This window comes from Macaca nemestrina, chromosome 3 (genome assembly GCF_043159975.1).
Source record: "Macaca nemestrina isolate mMacNem1 chromosome 3, mMacNem.hap1, whole genome shotgun sequence".
Lineage (NCBI taxonomy): Eukaryota > Metazoa > Chordata > Mammalia > Primates > Cercopithecidae > Macaca > Macaca nemestrina.
This window is the reverse complement of record NC_092127.1, coordinates 170,767,203-170,786,437: the sequence shown is the minus strand read 5'-3', so window position 1 is coordinate 170,786,437 and position 19,235 is coordinate 170,767,203. Positions and strand designations below refer to the sequence as shown.

At 36.9% G+C, this 19,235-nt stretch overlaps 1 protein-coding gene across 5 annotated transcripts in view; it reads left to right on the top strand.

The window, feature by feature from the left end:
• The window catches only part of LOC105487812 (stromal interaction molecule 2), a 167,174-nt gene that overhangs the window by 24,128 nt on the left and 123,811 nt on the right, over window positions 1–19,235 (top strand). Inside the window, exon 1 of one of the 5 annotated variants that reach the window (XM_071093767.1) lies at window positions 7,404–7,434. The exons of the other annotated variants lie outside the window; for them this stretch is intronic. Coding sequence (XP_070949868.1) covers window positions 7,419–7,434 — 16 coding nt within the window. The 5' untranslated portion in view covers window positions 7,404–7,418. Of the gene's footprint in view, window positions 1–7,403; window positions 7,435–19,235 lie in introns of those variants that run through there. 5 annotated transcript variants of the gene reach the window in all.

Here is a 19,235-nt window from a genome sequence, read left to right as displayed (position 1 = left end):
AAGTAAACTAACAGGAAGTTGTCTCGTTGTATAGGCAGGGTAATGTACAAGCTATTTTAAGAAGAGGCTCTTTGCATTTCAGTGTTCATCTGTCAGTTGGCCGTAGTAGAAACACCCTATTTAGCACCATTGGGGGATTAAGTATCCCACATGAGTGAACAACCATTTATTGAGTACTTACAGTATCAGGCACCTGCTCTGAATGCTTTACATGAAATAACTCATTTAGTCCTCACAAGCTTATGGGGTAGATCCCTATTTTATAGGTGATATAACACAGACCCAGAGAGGTTAAACACGAGTTCACGGAACTGGCAAGTGGGTGAGACAGAATTCTCACAACAAGATTCATATCGTTAACCAGTACTCTTGCCTCTTGAGTAATTGAACCTTGACTCCTTTGAGTTATAAAACTTACTTTATTTCAAACATTTTGGAGGCAAATTATTTCTAAAATGTGTTACTTATTTCCCTACTTTCTTAATTAGAATGTAGTGGGTGCAGTTAATAGGCACAATATTTTAGTGTTGGTGCACATGAAAAACACAGATATTCTTAAGGATTGTTGATTTGTGTTCCGCTGTTCCATGTTCAACGTTATTTTTCATGGTTTTGAATAGCTCTAATATCTAGTTTTTCAAAAGCTTTTTACTTAAATACAGTATAACAGTACAGAAAAGGGCTCAAATCATCAGTATACAGCTCATTTCAACCATTTTTAACAAAGTGAATACACACATGTTATTAGCACCCAGATCAAGAAACGTAACGTTGCCTTTACCCAGAAGTCCTTCATGCCTTCTTGAAATCGCTATGTGCCTTTGCCCAAGTGACCACTGTCCTTACTTTAATGCCATAGATTTGCTTCCCTGTTTTTGAATGTGAATAAATGGAGTCATCAGCATATGATTATATCAGCTTATTTACTGAACAGGTATCTTTATTTTTTGGTATCTGCTAAGACTGGAAAATAGGGGTATCAAGGCTTGAGTTGTAAATATTGATGGTATGAAGGATCCTCTTTTGAATAAAGCATGTAGGATTTTAATGTATGATATTTGTAACATAGTTTTCATTTCTGAGTATTTTTTCAGGTTTGTGTTTTGCCTGGGTGAAGTCAGAATGTAACTTTCAGATATACAAATTGTTTACCTTGGTTATCAGGCTATGTAGTTTATAAGAGCAGTAAAACTTAAAATACAGCATTCAGTGCTAGTTGCATTATGAGAATGAAGTCAAATGTAGCACCTCAGGTTATATATATATAGGGTATACATATATGTCTATTCATGTAAATATACAGTGTTGATTTATCCTGATTACTGAGACATTCCATTATGGCTTATTGAAAATTACATATAAACCTTATTTCAAAAATGATTTTTAGATACTTGATTTTTGAGAAGCTTATCACCATAGGCCAGTTCCTCTTATTTGACAAACAAGGAAGTTGTGGCTATGTGAGCTCGTAATTTGAGGTTAAGTGGAACAGAGGAGAACTGTGACAGGCAGAACATTTACTTTCCTTTCATATTCTCTGTAAAACCAAATCAGTGAGAAGGATGTAAGGAGAACTAGGACAGTATATGAACTTTTTCCTTCTTAAAGCTTTTTCTGTTTAGGAGCATATTTATATAATAACTGAGAAGATTGTTTGAAATTTTAGCTTAAGGCTAATATATTACTTCAGTATGTACTCATTGGACACTTACAGGTATTGTAGGTATTGGAGCAATGAAGAAAACAATGAGCTTAATTTCAGTGAGGATAAGACAGTTAATGAGTCGACAAATATTTATCAGGAGATGATAAATGCAATGAAGGAAATAAAACTAGGGTGAGAAGGAAGAGAATGGTAGGGAAAGTGTATGTGTGTTTGCTGTTATTTAAGGTGGTCAGGAAAATCTTCATAGTTGACATTTGAGAAGAGGGAAGAAAGGGACAGAGTGATAAGATACCCTTCAGGTGGAGAGAATGGCATGTGCATGGGCCCTGTTGGATAGCATTGTTGGATTTTTGGAGAAACTTCCAGGAGACCACAGGGCTGGTGTGGAGTAAGCAATGGAGAGAGTAATAGAATAGATCAGAGAGGTAGTCTAGGCTAGAATGTACAGAGTCTTGTAGACATCATCTACAAGATGTAAGGACATTGTCATTGTATGTCATTTACTCTGAGATGGGGAGCTACTGTAGGGTTTTTGAGAAGAGGTGTGACATGATTTGATTTATGTTTGGAAATGATCACTTCAGCTATTTCACTGAAATGACACTCTAGAAGGTCTAGTCTTAGAGCAGGGAGACCAATTAGTAGGCTTTTGTCCGGGGAGAGAAAGTGCTAGAGCTCCCTTGTTAGCAGTGGAGGTGGTAATAGGTGGTATAGGTGGAGCTATATGTGGATATTAAATACAGTGAGAGCCTTTCTATTCTGTTGTCCTGAAAGTCAAGTTCGTTGTCATATGAACTTTATTGTGAAGTAAAGGCATAAAAGCTTATACCTTTGTGTGATATAATTTAAAAAGCTAAGAAATGGGAACAACTTGTGTTCAAATGCTGAATGTTATAAGATACAATAAACACCAAACCAAATAGTTAAACTCTTTTTTTTTTTTTTTGCTTCTTGCCTTGTCCCTGATCCCTTTAAAACTTAGGATTTATTTGAGCCTTTTTTCTTTACTGTTTTGGTTGATATTGCTTTCATTTTCTACTTGGGTTAAGATGTATCTTGCTAATAATCTAAGATCACGCCATTCTGTTACAGAATTACAGACTTTGAACTCAAAGAAGTGGACAAAGCCTAATGCTCAAACTGTCTGCTAATTACAGGAACTTCTCTGGTGGATCCCTTATAGATTGTCATTCATTAGCTCCTCAAATACTTAGGGTGACTGGGAACTTATTGCTCCTGAATGACTTTTCCATTAGTAGACAGTTCTGGTTTGTGAAAAGTTCTTTGTTCTATTAAACTAAAATCTTTCAGTACTTTCTTTGGGTTCTAGATATATCCATTTAAGCAAAGAGTGGCTATTTTTTCTCTTAATGTTTGAAAGACCCCATATTAGTCAGGGTTCTATACAGAAATAGAACCAGAAGAATGAATGTGTATGTTCATTATTAAAAATTAATATAATTTTATATAGTGCATATCTGTAATTATATTACTAATTATTTAATTGCACTTAAAATACTCAAAGATGTAACTTAAAATAATTGTTTTATATGTATGTCTACATATCTACATAGGTAGAGATAGATAAAACATAGAGATTTATTTCAAGGAATTGGCTGAGGTGATTGAAGAGATCCAAATCCAAATCCAAAATACGTAGGATAGGCTGGCAGATTGGAAACTCTTGGGCAGGTGATGATGCTGCCGTCTTGGGGCAGAATTTCTTTCTCAGAAAAGGCTTTCCTACTGATTGGATCAGGCCCACCCACATTTCCAAGAATAATTTCCTTTGCTTAAAGTTAACTGATCGTAGATGTTAACTGTGTTTACAAAATACCATCACAGTAGCACCCAGGTTAGTGTTTGACTGAATAACTGGATACTATAGTGTATACACGTTGACACATAAAAACTGTCATAGTCCATCTTTGTCAACTTGGCGCCCATACACATCGTCTTAAATGACACTTCATCTCCAAATGAACGCAATAAGAAACTCATACTTCTGCCTAACATAATATGAATATCCTTCAAACAACTGAAAACATGCCAACCCTTTCTCCAGAAGAGGATGCAGAGTCCCTGGGTAATGTTCATTCTCCCTAATAAGCTGTAACTTAAATATCATGATGTAAAGTTAGCTATTATTAATATATCTTATGTCAGATGATAAGGGGATTAAAGAGCAAGAAAACAAAGATACTTGCTTAATATCTAAATACATTCATTACAAAATAAGGAAGACCTAACAATTACAGTTTTCTGTGGCTGGTCACATGGTTGTAGCTGGTTTTTATTTATGATTACCTTCTTCCACTATCCATTCCATTTTTCCTTTTCCCTAAGCAAGCACCTTGGCTCTTTGTGGTTCTTTGCCTGTTGGGGTGATCCAAAACTTCATTCCTGCAGGGTCTGGGCATACCCAATTTAAGTAGTCCAATTTAAGTAGTCCTTAAATTGGGTTATTGTAGTTTTCCACTGACTTTAACCACAGAGCATGGTAGTAATTACAAGATCTCTCGTTTTGCGGACTTAGTCTTTCATACCTCCATTGTATGGTAGCAGTTGAATTTCTTCTTAGGAACTAGCAACCCTGGTCAGTACAGTAACCCTGGGTCTTCTTTGCCTGTTCATTCTGAGGCATGAGGAGTTCAAAGTGGCCAGGTGGCAGTCTTAATGTCAGTTCAGTGGAGTCATTCCATCTCCCAGTGGAAACAGTCCTCTTTTTGGAACTAAGACCTCTAGACCAGCAGAGGATAAGGTTAAGGAATAGGCAACAAAAATTTTGCTAGTGAAACAATAGGGATAATAGTGAGTGGCACCACTCTTATTTCTCTCTCTTGATTCTGGGATCCATGAATCCTGGCCATGGGAGAAATAGTACCATATACTGGATGCTGATTTAGAGCATACGCAGCCTCATGGAAAATATTGCACACGTTTTTGTCACCTTGCTGACAACATAACTGAGTCTTCAAAAATCCATTCTACCATTCTGTTAAGCCAGCTGCTTCAGGATGATGAGGAACATGGTAAGTAAGACCAGTGAATTTCATGAGTATGGGTCCATTGCTACACTTCATGTGCTGTAATGTGTGTTTCTTGATCAGAAGCAATGCTGTGTGAAACACCTAGATGGTGGATAAGGCATTCTGTGGGTTTGGCAGAATGATTGCATGCAGGGAAGGGAAATCCATATCCAGAGTATCCGTTGTAATAAGAACAAAACACTGCCCCATTCATGATGGCAGTGGTCCAATATAATCAGCCTTTCATGAAACAGTTGGCTGATCACTCTGGGGAATGGTGGCATATCAGGGACTTACTATTGATTTCTATAACAGGCAGATTGGGCACTCATTAGCAGCTGTAGCCAGATCTGCCTTGGTACATAGAAGTTCATTTTGCTGAGCCACCTTCCTCTGTGGCCTCTCTGTTCATGACGGAAGTGGCTAGGGAAAGAAGTTGGCTGGTATCTGCAGAATGAGTTACTCTGTCGACTTGATTATTAAAATCCTGCTCTGCTGAGGTCACCCTTTGGTCAGCATTCACATGGGACACAGATACCTTCACATTTTTTGCCCATTCAAAGAGGTCTATCTACATTATTTCTCCAGATCCCTTTGTTACCATTTTCCCAATTATGTCCTTCCAATTCTCTGGCCATCCAGCTAAACAGTAGGCCACATCCTGTGAATTGGTATACACGGTGGCACCTCTAGCCGTTTCTTCTTCCATGCAAAATGAGAGCCAAGTGTGCCACCCCAAGTTCTGTCCGCAGGAGAGTTTTCCTTCATTACGATCCTTAAGGACTGTTCCAGAAAGGCAGGTAGTGCTACAGCCATCCGCTTTGTGATGGTGTGTGCATATCGTGCACAGTCATCTGTAAACTAGACCCATGTTTTTTCCCTTCCGTCAACTGATAGTAGGAAACTTCCCCTGAGGTCACAGGTGTGGGCTGGGAGAGAGAAGGGAATGTGGCAGGAATGGGGATCATGGGCATTTGTACAACTTCTTCATATAACTTACTTGAACCTTCAGGACCTGTTTGATATTGATCTTTCATATTCTATTTTCATTCAGTGAGGGAGTACTGCCAAGCATGCCCCACTTTATGAATTGTGGGGCCAGGTATCTCCCAGTTCATAATGGGCAGCTCAGGTCTCATGGCAACTCCTTGGCGCATTGTTCAGCATTTGGTCTCTAATAAGGCCTCGTAGCAAGCCAAAATCTCTTTCTCAAAAGGAGACTACTTTTCCAGAGAGGATAGCAGAGCTTTGCTCCAAGATCCTAAGGGTCTGCACTCTGATTAACCTATGTGAGCATGTCAGCAGAGGCTTCACACAGAAGCTCTATCTGCCTCTGAAACTTGAAGCACTATTGGATCTTCTGGATCATATGTCCCATGTGGCACAGCAGCTTACAATGGCAGCCTAGTCTGTTGCGGAGCCTTTTCTTGTTCTGGGCCACATTCAGAACTAATAGCTTTTTAGTTCAGTTTGTGTGATGGATAATTTTTTGTGTGTGTCAACTTGGCTGGTCTGTGGTGCCCAGTTGTTTGGTCAAACACTAGTCTAGATGTTGCCATGAAAGTAATTTGTAGATATGATTAGTGTCTGTAATTAGTTGATGCTGAGAGATTGCCCTAGATGATGTGAGTGGGCCTTATCCAATCAGTTGAAGGCCTTAAGAGCAGAAACTGAGGTTTCCTGAAAAACAAGTATTTCTGCCTCAAGACTGTAACCTAGACATTTTGCCTGAGTTTCCAGCTTGCTAGCTTGCTCCTGTGACAGAATTTGGACTCAAGTAAAACATCAACTCTTGCCCGCACTGCAGATTTCAGACTTGTCAGCCTGTATAATCTTGTGAACTAGTTCCTTAAAATAAATCTCTATATTTATACACATATATATGTGTTTGCACATGTATATATACATATAAACATTTGTATATACATACACACACACCCCCCATTGGTTGTTGGTTCTGTTTTTCTAGAAAACCCTGAATGATACACTCAGTAAATGGGTTAGAGTAGCACATCCAAATGGGAAATATGTTGCCTTCCAAATACGAAGAGGCCTACTAGGCATTCTGTCTTTCTTGATTTTAGGAGGGACTAGATGAAAACAACTTTTCCTTCACATTAGAAGGGATATGTCAACATGTACCACACCACCAGACCCTTAGAAATTTCACCGAGGTGGAAGGCTCCTTGTCTGTTCGGGTGATATGGGTTGGCTCTGTGTCCCCACCCAAATCTCATCCTATAGCTCCCATAATTCTCATGTGTTGTGGGAGGGACACAGTGGGAGATGATTGAATCTTGGGGGTGGGTCTTTCCCATGCTGTTCTCATGATAGTGAATGGGTCTTGTGAGATCTGATGGTTTTAAAATGGGAGTTTCTCTGCCCAAGCTCTCTTTGCCTGCTTTTATCTGTGTAAGATGTGACTTGCTCCTCCTTACCTTCTGCCATGATTGTGAGGCCACCCCAGCCATGCAGAACTGTAAGTCCAATAAACCTCTTTCTTTTGTGAATTGCCCAGTCTTGGGTATATCTTTATCAGCAGTGTGAAAATGAATTAATACATCAGGCTATAAGAAATTACCAAAGACTGGGTGGCCTAAACAACAAACATTTATTTCTCACAGCTCTGGAGGCTGAGAAATCCAAGATCGAGGTGCTGGCAGATCCAGTGTCTAGTGAGGGCACTCTTCTGTTTTGCAGCCGTCTTTTTGTATCTTCATGTGATGGAGAGCAGAGAGAGTGAGTGAGCTCCTGTTTCATAAGAGCACTAATCCTATTCAAGATGGTGCCACCCTCGTGACTGACAGACCCCCCAAAGGTCTCACTTCCTATTATTATTACATTGGGAGTTAGGATCTTAACATGAATTTTGGGGTGGGGACACATATATTCAGTCCATGACACCCCTGGTTTTTGTCTTACTCATTTCTTACCTTCTGACATGCAGGTGTTTCACCAATAAGCCTAGAGTAATTGCAGTTTCTTGCTTTCTAGGTCCAATTAGCATAAGGTCATGAATGTAATGGGTTGGTGTGGTGTCTTGTGGAAGGGAAAGTTGATCAAGGTCTCTGGATTAAATTATGACATAGGGCTGGAGAGTTTATATAACCCTGAGGTAAGACTGAAAGTGTATTGCCTTTCAATCTTGCTAGCTAAAAACAAACTACTTCTGGCAGTTTTTATTAACACACATTGAGGGAAAAAAGCATTTTTCAGATCCATATTTGCAAACCAGTTACCAGGGTATGTGTTAGTTTGCTCAAGCAGTGAAACCACATCTGGTACAGCAATTAGAATTGGAGTTACCTAGTTAAGTTTATAATCACTGTCATTCTCCAAAATTCATCTGTTTTCTGCATGAGGTAAATAGGTGAGTTGAATGGGAATGTGTTAAAATCACTACCCCTGCATCCTTCAGGCCCTTGATAGTGGCACTAATGTATGCAGTTTTAGAGTGAAACATATTTGGAGTGACATAAAATACAGAGAAGAACATTAAATGTTTATGTAGTCTAATGAAAAATAAAGGGAACCATTAAACCACCTTCAGGTCACGAAATAGAACTTCATCAACACCCCTAGAAGCTCCTCCTCCCCATAATTTCTCTTCTTAATCACAACCTCTCCTACTGCCAGAGTTGTCATTATTTCTGTCATAATACTTTCTTTTTACTTTTTAAAATTTGTGTATATTTACCTAGATAATATTATTTAGTTTTGTCTTTTTTGAACTGTATATTAATAAAATCATTGTATGTGCTTTTTGCCTGTCTTGCTGTTGCACAAAAAAGTGTGATATTTGTCCATTTTGTTCTGTGTAGCTGCATTCATTCATTTTTATTGCTGTATTCCAATTTTGAATACATTGTAGTTTATCCATTTATGAAGATTGTGTTTCTAGTTTTGACCTTTTATAAACGTTCTGTGAATGTTCATAAATTTTATGAATATTCTGTGAATATTTCTTTATTGCACATTTTTGTGAGTTTCTCAAGGTTGTGTAACCAAGGAGAGGTTGCTGGATTAGATGATATCAGCTTTATTTAGTAATGCCAAATTATTTGCCAAAGGGGATGTATCAGTTTACTTTTTCAGTGTCATGAACGTTGGTATTAAACATTCATTTTTTTTTTTTTTTGAAGTTGAGCGTCATTTCATATTACTGATTATCTAGATTTCTTCTTTTGGAGATTGTCTATTTAAGTCATCTGTCTTTTTTTTTTTATTGAATCGGTGTGTTTTTTTCTTACAGATAATTCTTTTTTGAGATGGAGTCTTGTTCTGTCGCCCAGGCTAGAGTGCAGTGGCACGATCTCAGCTCACTGCAACCTCTGCCTCCCGGGTTCAAGCGATTCTCCTGACTCAGCTTCCCGAGTAGCTGGGATTACAGGTGCCCACCACTGCGCCCGACTAATTTTTGTGTTTTTAGTAGAGATGGGGTTTCACCATCTTGGCCAGGCTGGTCTAGAACTCCTGACCTTGTGATCCACCTGCCTCGGCCTCCCAAAGTGCTGGGATTACAGGCGTGAGCCACCGTGCCCGGCCTAATTCTTTATATTTTGATTATATTTGATCACAATTGTAATATCTCTTATGAATTTTTGCCTTGTCTTTTTATATACATACATATATGTGGTATATTAATAAACAGAAGTTCTTAATGAGAGTAGACAAATTAACTGGATTTTCCCTAAGTTAATGCTTTTTGTGTCTTACTGAAGTAATCCTTTTCTATTCTTCTTTTATTGTCTTTAGTTTAATTTGGTTTGTATTTCAGATTCAGATTTTTATTCACTGAGAATTGTGTTTTTCGAGAATCAGGTCTGATTTCCATTTTTTTTCTTCCATGTGGATGTTCAGCCAATTCCAGCACCATTTTTTTTTTTTTTAACAAGTTTGAATTTTCCCCACCAATCTGTGGTGCTAGTTGTGTCATATAGCAAGTGTCTGTATGTGTGTGGGTCTGTTCTGGGCTCTTTATTTTTTCCGCTGATCTATTTTTCTGTTGCTTTGACAATACTCACAGTGTTTTTAAGTCACTGTCATCTTAAATGTCTTAATATTTGGTACAGCAAGCTTTATTTGTTCTTTTTCAAGACTGGGCTATTCTTTGCTTTTTGCATATTCATATAAACCTTGCAATTAGCTTGTGAAGCTGCATGAAAAAAACCTATTGGAACTGCACTGGTTCTATTAAATTGATTTGGAGGCAGTTGACATTCAGTTGTCCAGTCTAAAAATTTGGTAATTATTTCTGGCCGGGTGCGGTAGCTCACATCTGTAATCCCAGCACTTTGGGAGGCCAAGGTGGGCGGATCACCTGAGGCCAGAAATTCGAGACCAGCCTGGCCAACATGGTGAAACCCCGTCTCTACTAAAAATACAAAAATTAGCTGGGCATGATGGCGCACGCCTGAAATTCCAGCTACTCAGGACACTGAGTTAGGAGAATTGCTTGAACCTAGGAGGCAGAGGTTGCAGTGAGCTGAGATTGCGCCACTGCACTCCAGCCTAGGCGACAGAGTGAGACTCTGTCTCCAAAATAAATTAATAAATACATAAATAAGTATTTGATAATTATTTAAGTCTGTTTTAATGGCTCTCATAAAATTTTATAGTTTTTCCCTAGAGGACTTGCAGATTGTTGCATTTAGTCCTAGGTACTGTATTTATTCTTAGGTACTTTATCTTTTGATTCATAACATAAATGTTTTTGTTTTCAAAATGGTTTTGTCAGTTCCCAATCTTTATGATAACAAATACTATCATGGATCCATACGTTTTGAGGTTTTTTGCATGTTAGGAAGCATGAACTTGCAAATATTTTCCTCCTTTTCCTGATATTTTTTAGTATGGCTAGAGAAAGGCAAGATTTTGACCTTAAGTTGGGATGAGAAATGCAAAAAACTTTTTTTTATGTTGTTGAATTTGGCCATAACCCAGTTTCATCAGTTTTAAGTCTCCATCTTGCTCTGTCATTTATGAGAGCAAACTAGAGTTGTAGTACCAAACCATGGAACTTCTTTGTGTAGTTTGTTCTCATGAAACGTTCAGCCAAAACAGGAGGGCTTAAGTTTCAGACACATTTTAGATTAGTTTGGAAAAGTAAGTGGATCTATTTTTGGCTTATCTACTACCTCAAAGCCATTCTCTTTATAAGGATGTTTGAAGAAGAGTAATACTCAAACTCGGTGTGTTAGTTTTCTACTGCTGCATAATGAATTACCATACACTCAGCATCTCAAAACATCATATGCTTGTTATTGAAGAGTTTCTGTTGGTGATGAGTCTGAGCATAGTTTACCTCGATTCTCAGATTCTCACAAGGCTGAAATCGAGGTGTTGGTTGGGCCATGTCTTCATCTGGATCATGGAGTCCTCTTCCAGGCTCATTCAGATTGTTGAGATAATTCAGTTCCTTGTTGTAGTACTGAGGTCTTCAATTGCTTGATTTGACCACTTGTTGCTCTTAGGAATAGCCTGTTGTTGCCTGATACCTGACTCTCTCCAAAACATGGTAGTTTGCTCCTTCCAGGCCAGCAGGTGAATCTTTTCCACACTTTTCATCTCTTTGACTGCTTATAAGAGCTCGTTAGATAAGGTCATCCCCACCTGGGTTAAATTTCCTTTTGAAGTGAAGTCAGTTGATTAGGGCTCTGAATTACATTTGTAAAATCCTTTCTGCCGTGTTGTGTAACATAATCACAGTAGTGATAATCCCATCATATTCACAAGTCCTAAATTATACAGAGCATATCAACAGGGGACAAGAATCTTGGGAACAATTTAGAATTCTGTCTTACACACTCTGATCCATACATGAAAATTTCATATCTTCATCTGAGATGATGCCTTGACTCTTCCTGTCTGAATTGTTTTTTTTTTCAAACGCTTTTATTTTGAACTAACTGTATTCTCACAAGCGATTTTATGTATACATTGTAATATTGAATCTTCCAATTTTAAAATTGGAAGTTTTCCCCAGATGTGACATCTTACAGAAATATAGTACATTATCAAAACCGGGGAAAACTGATAGTAGCATAATACACTTAAGTAGACTACAGACTTCAGTTTCACCAGTGTTTGCATGCATTGGTTTTAAAATTTTGGTATGTCTTCGTATATAATTCTTCGTATAGATTCATATAACCATCACATTTCAAGACACAGAACTGCTCTGTCATCACAAAGATTCCCTCATGCTTCCCCTTTATAGTCAAACCCTATTGCTAAATCCTGTTTTCCACTTTCATACTTTGCCATATCGAGAATGTTATGTTAATGGAATGCTGGATTATGAAACCTGATGTTGGCCCTTTTCATTCAGCATAATACTCTTAAGATCCGATCAAATTGTTGAGAGTATCAATCGTTTGTTCCTTTTTATTGATGAGTAAATACTACATTGTATGGAGGTTCCTCAGTTTGTTTAACCATTCACCCATGGAAGGCCATTTGAGTTGTTTTCACTATGGGCCTGTTTACAAATAAAATGCTTATAAACATTCATGTCTAGGTGTGTATGTTTAATTTTTTAAGAAACTACGAGACTGATCTCCAGAGTGGCAGTACCATTTTACATTCCCAACAACAAAGTATGAGAGAGACAGTTTCTCTGCATCCTCACCAACATTTGGTTTTTTCTGTGTGTTTTATTTTAGTTGTTGTAATAGGCCTATGGTGCTACCTCATTGTGGTCATAATTTGAATTTCCCTTATGGCTAGCAGTGTTAAAGGTAAATACAAAAAGTTGACATAGTAGTATAATGAATTTCTATTATCAAGCTTCAAGCGTTTTGATATTTTTGCTCTTTTGTTTCTTTAGAGTATTTCGAAGCAAATCAGATACATAAATATCATGACATTTCACTTGTAAATACCTCAATATGCATTTCTGTCTTTATTAGGACATTTGAAAACTGTAACCACCAGGATAGCATCATATTTAAATTAACAATAATTCCTTAATATCATCTAATACTTAGTCCATATTTATATTTTCTCTCTCAAATATATATTTTATTTGTCATTTTTTGAGACAGGGTCTTGCTCTGTCACTTAGGCTGGAGTGCAGAGGTGTGAATACGGCTCACTGTAGCCTTGACCTTCTGGGGTCAAGCTGTCTTTCTACTTCAGCCTCCCAAATAGCTGGGACCATAGGTGCACCACCATGGCTGACTAATTTTTATAGAAATTTTTGTAGAGACGAGGCTTCTCTGTGTTGCCCAAGCTGGTCTTGAATTCTTGGGCTAAAGCTGTCTGCCCACCTTGGCGTCCCAGAGTGCTGGGATTATAGACATTAGTCACTGTGCTTGGTCCCAAATATGTATTTTTAAAAATGATTGATGGAAATGAGAATTCACATAAGATTGATTGCATTTAGTTATGTTCACTTTTCAGACAGCACTTCTTTTTTCCTGAGGCAATTGATTTGTCTTCTGGACTAATTTGGCTTTGGCTGATTCCTTCCTTTTGTATCATTTAACTTGTTGCTCTATCTCATTTCCTCTAAACTGATAGTAAGATTTAGCAGCTTGGTTAGATTTGGGCTTAAGTTTTAGACAAGAATACCTCATAGAAGTACTATGTACTTCCTGTTATATTACATCAGGAGTCACATAATGTTTGGTTTTCCCACTTTTTGAATTACTAAGTTTGATCAGTGAGTTCAGGTATTGTCAACTCCATTCCTCCATTTAAAAAGTTTTCATTAATCCTTCATGTAGTGGCTGTGGTTTTCTATTAGTCGTTCATCTCATCATCACTATTGATGATTGTTGCCTAGATCCAACTTATTTGGTGTTGCAAAATTGTGATTTTCTGATTTATTCTGCATTTGTTAGCTGGACTGTCAAGAACTTTGATCAGTATTTTGGTTTTCATGAAATACAGTTGATAAAGGCAGGAGAAATGCTCATTTTTTTCACCCTTATGTATCAATTTTCAGAGTAATGAGTTGACATCCTAGCAATCTACAGAAGACACCAATGGGATATTTTTCCTTTCATTTTCTTTGTGTATCATTTTGAATTTGTGAATTTTTAGAAAGGCATTTGATGCATTTTGATGACATTAAAATTCATTTTCTGTCTGCAGGCATTTAGAAATACAATTAATTTTTACACATTTAAAAAATTTAGCAATCTTTCTAAATTCTTGTTAATTTTATTTCTAGATTATTCCTCTGCAAATGACAGTTTTTTTTTTTTTTTTAAATCCCAAGTCTTTATAGCTTGGATTTCTTTTTTTTGCTCACTGTAGTAGAAGAGAACCCTCGTAAATGTTGAAATAGAAATGAAGATAATAAAACCCTTCTCTTGTTCCTCACTAATGAGTGTGGTTTGCTATAGATTATCAAGATTAAGGTATTCCTTTATATTTCTATACATTTTACCAAGCATTAATGTTTAATTTTATGGACTATTGTTTTACGTCTATTCCCATGAATAAATGAGTTTTCTACCTTTAACCTGTTAATGTGAATTATATTAAATTATTTTCTAATGTTAAACCTATCTTCCGTCACTGGAATGAGCTCAGCTGTCTTGATGTATTATTATCCTTTTTGTGGTTACATTTAATTTACAATTATTTTTAGAGCTTTACATTTATGTTCATGAGTGAGGCTGGCTTTATAATTTTCATGTCTAGTACTGTTCCATTGGTTTTGGTATAAGTGTTTCACTACCTTTTTAAGTAAGTTTTTTCTTTCTAATCTCTGGAAGAGTTTGTCTAAGAGTGGAATTCTTCTTTCCTTGATTTTTGTTAGAACTCACTAATGAAACAATCAAGGTTTAGAAGTTTCTTTGTGGGAGAAATTCCTAGATGGTTAAAGCATCTTTCTTTGATGACAGAGCTGGTAGTTGTAAGTGAAAAATTCAGTCACTGATGAACACTTTTTCCTGAGTAGTTTGAATTGATCTGTTTTGTGTCTATTTTTTGAGGTACCTGCTACATACATTTTGTCTGTAAGCAACTATGTAGCATATTGAATAAAATTACATTTTAAAAATAGACTTTGTACTATATATTACTTTCATACAATTGTTTAGATTTGTGTTTTAAGCTTTTCACATTTCTAAGATTTTTGAATAATGAATTTTTAAGGAATTCCTTTGAAGGGCTTTTGAGCTAGGTTCTACTTCTGGCTCTGCCAATTACTGTCTTGAGTATGTCTCTTATTTTCTAGGCCTCACATTCTGCATTTGTAAAACAAGTATGTATTTCATATAGTTTTCATGAGGATAAACTGAGAAGTCCTTTATTAACCATAAACGGAAGGTTTTGAAATTAGTGAATGTAGGCAGAATGTTCAAAGAGAGGGAGTAGAAGGAGCCTTTGAAATCTGTGTGAGTCCGTCCAGTTTATAGGAAATAGAAACCACAGAAGCTAGAGAAACGCCCAGGGTTATCTCTAAGTAGCTAGTGTACAGAACTGACCTTGCAACCCAGGCTTCCTGCTTTCCAAAGCAGTGGGCTTTTGCAGTTTTGCCTTTCCTCAGATGAAATACGAGGTAATTGAGAGAAGCTTTGGCTTTTCCAGGTACATAGTTGAGTGTATTATCCTCAAGAGTGTAGTAGAGAAGTATACATGACATTAGGGGGAAAGAGGAATTTTAAGACTTTCATTTAAGTTACTAGTAATTAAAACTGCTGTCAAAGTAATTATTGAATTTTTTTCCCGCTCAGAATCTAGACAAAGGGAGCCTTGTTATACTTTTCAGGGATTAAAATTCATCTAATACAGTAAGAAGTAAAGTCCTGTGTGGTTACAGCATGGCTTTGTACTAGAAATTCAGTTGAACTTTTACTTTAAAAACGATTCAGTGTAATTTTAGTAAAATCTTAATTTATAATTGGCATGAAACTTTCAAACTAGTTGTTAGAGATAGTTTCTTGGAATCTAGTTTTTCTACTTAGTTCCTTATTTTCTCCAGGTGTACTCTGGAAAATTAATATTTTCTTCAAATTCCTGAAGTCAATACTACAAATGGAAGGGTTTATTATTATCTCAGCATTGAAGGCTCGATATATTGCACAGTGTTTGTAGTGTCTTATCCCCCGGAAGGGGACTTCATTCCTCTCTGTCACTGCTGTAGCTTGCTGAAGCCAAGAGCAGGAAAAGGAAATCCCAGACTACAGCCCCCTCTTCCCTCCAGCATTGTCTTTTCTCCCCACACCCTTCAAAAGGCACAGCACATATTTCGGTTGCTGATCCTTGTCCTCTGGTCTGTGTCTGATCTCATTTAAGAATTTCCTCTTTCCTTCCCTTTTTGCATTTCCTCTCCAGGATGTTTGCTGCCTGAGTGATGGGGATACACCTAGGACACGCTACAAGGAAGGGCATAAGTTTGCAGAAGCAGTTTTAAAATCCCAAGCGTGCTTGTCTGTGTAGCTTTGTAGAAAATATGTTTTGCACATTTTCAGTAAGTTTTGAAAAATTTTACTTAGGTAATTTTCATCACACTTGTAGTTTTTTTTTGGAGGTAACACCATCAAATGCTAAATTTGTCAAGTGTTTTGGATAAACAATTTCTAGGAACTGAGGCTATGTTCTTTCTGTTTAAATACTAATTCCTATGAGGATTCAATAAACATTAAATTCATTATACTTTTATTGACTTGAAGCTGAAGGGAAGATTTAATGCTGGTTTAGCTGTTTAATAGGCTTGTGACTTTTTTCCTTTGAAAATCAGAACATTTTCTTTTAAAAACATTTATTACATATATCCTCATTGCAAAGGTATAACTTGTGTCTGCCGCAGAGAAGAGTTTGTCCTTTAAATAAATGTTCCTTTTTGGGCCTTACAGATGTTGTTAGCTATATTAAGTCTATGCTTTTCTAGAACTATTTATTATTCTTTCTTTATTTTAAAAATTATTCACAGGAACCCATGAGGGTGACTATTTTATGCTAATTTTGCAGTGGAGGAAGCTAAGATCCAAAGATGTTAAGAAGTTGGCCGAAGATTACATCCTTAGTAAACAGTGGAACTGAGATTTGAGTTTAGGTCTGGCTCCAGACTTGGTGGTCTTTGTGAAATTCTGCTTATCTCTTTGAGAGACTGATTATTTGGAGGAGGATATGGGTTGGTAGGTAAACAGTTACTTGCAACTGTAATAGTTATGCATAAAATGTTATTAAGAGTGCAGAGTAGGAAGCATCTGACAGGAAGGTCAGGATGGCTTTATAGAGTCAATCAATGGCGAAGTGATTCTTCAGGGATCACCGTGTGCCTGTATTTCTTGCTGTGGAGGTTGGTGTTTATTCTTTTTGGGGGAATGGGAGGCACTGAAGGGTTTCAACAGAAGTGGTGATGTGACCAGATTCATATTCTGAAGAGATATGATAGCTGTAAAGGGAAAAGGCATTGTAGTGTGGTGGTGCTAGAGATAGGGGGACCATCACAGTAACACTTCGGGAGAAGGGGTGAGGTTGTTTCTTAGGGAAGTGGTAGAGAGATGGAGAGGAGGGAACTGGCTTTGAGCTTTTAATAATTAGACAATATGCAGATGTTGTTCTCACTTATTTTCTCTCCCTGTCAGAAATACTAAGAGCTAAATGTTTGTGTTTAGAAGATTGTCCTAGTCTTGTGATTACCTTCAAATTACTGATCTGCAGAGAACTTTAATCCTAAGTGTTAAGAGTATAGCTACATTTAGGAGAGAAATCACATCTTTCTTGACAAAGCCATGTCTCTAGATGGAAGCTAAATTTATGCCTGGACTATGGTAATAATGGAGTAAGACTTTTCAGTATAGGACCTACACAGTAACAGCAGTTCAGGAAGCAAAGCTAATATTACTTTAAGATGATTAGCACTGTTTTATGAATGACTTCTTTCATTCTAGATCATTCAAAATCATTTCTTAGAAATTACTGATTTGAGTTCTGCAGGAAGAATGCAGTAATTGTCAGTCTTTTGACAGTGTGTCCTCCAAGGGCCATTTCTACCCATTTGATGCCACACTGCGTCTTGTCCTTTCCTCATGTCCTGAGCTGGAGTGGAGTTATTGCAGAGTTGCAGTCTGCCATGTGGTAGGTGGAGTTTTCTTGGATTGTAAGAACACACTTCCTGTTGTTTATGGGGCCAAAAATAAAAGTTTGTGACATTATGTGTTTAGTTTTTAGTATCTAATCATTCAGAAATGTAGTTTAAATACCTAAGTGTGTCGTTCTCTAATATTACAAAATACAAAGGGAAATGGTAAATGGTAGCTGTCTTTATGCTTGATAATGAATAAGATCTTTTCCTGCTTGGTGACATATCTGTATTATGAAGGCTGCATACTGTAGTGGAACTAGTGAGAGTTCTACGAATTCGTGAAATGTACCTTGTAAAAGAAATTTTTTTTTGGTCTTACCTCATTAGCACAGCCTTAGTTTAGACTTTTATTGCTTGGGATAATAAAATAACTTGGCCCCATACCTCTAGTCTGTTGTCCTTAAATCCACACTCTTAACTGTATGAATATTTGTTACAAAATACAAATCTGGCACTGTCCAACCTATGTCTCCTTGCATCTCTTATTGCTAATGAGTTCTGTTAAGTGCTTGGGGTTGTAACCAGAGAGGCTCCTTGGACATTTTGATTTCCGTGAAGTCTCACTAGCTCAGCAGTTTTGTGTATACACATGTGCATAAATGTACTTGATTTTTGCAAAATATTTTAATGAACTAGTTATTTCTATATGCTTCAAGTACTCTTTTACTTATTTACTTGTTTCTTAATTACATTTATTGAAGTAACTGGTACAGGTAAATGTTAATTGAGACAGAGCATAAAATTTTCAAAAGATAGAAAAGAGGATATATAACTTACAATAAATAAGAAAATGGCACAAATCTCTTGACAGCTGTCTTCGTAATACTAAAGGCTAGCTCAGCTGAGGCCTGCAAAGAATACTAAGAATAATAAAAGACGTTTTCCGATGTTAGGTTTGGAGAAAAAACAAAGAAGGCAGCAGGTTATTTCTGATCCTGTCATGATGATAGATGACAAAAAGAATGTCAAATTCGATACCACCCATCTGATTCTCTCTTTTGTTAGGAAAATAATTGTTTAATTGAAAATGGTAGAGCCACGTTATTGAGAGATAATTGGATGAGAAAGGAGCTAACTGTTCTCAGTGGCTGGAATTTTTTTAATCTTAGGGTCTAAAAACAACTTTAATAATTCTGTTTTCATGATCTCTGAGCAATCTTGGAGACTAGGAATGGCATGTACAGGCCAGCAGGTTTTTTGTGTGTTTGTTTGTTTCGTTTTTTAAACATTTTTTCAAGTATAATTGACATACAATAAATGGTTCATACTTAAAGTGTACAATTTGCTAAGTGTTAATATATGTATGTACTCATGAAGCCATCACCATAGTCAGTATAATGAACATAATTACCATTCCCAAAAGTTTTCTCATGCCCTTTGTTAGAAGTGACTGAGAAGGAGCAGTCAGTAAGGAGGAGAACAAGGGTAGTGTGCTCTCCTGGAAATTAAATGAGGAAGAAAATGATCAGCTCTGGCAAATACTTACTCATAG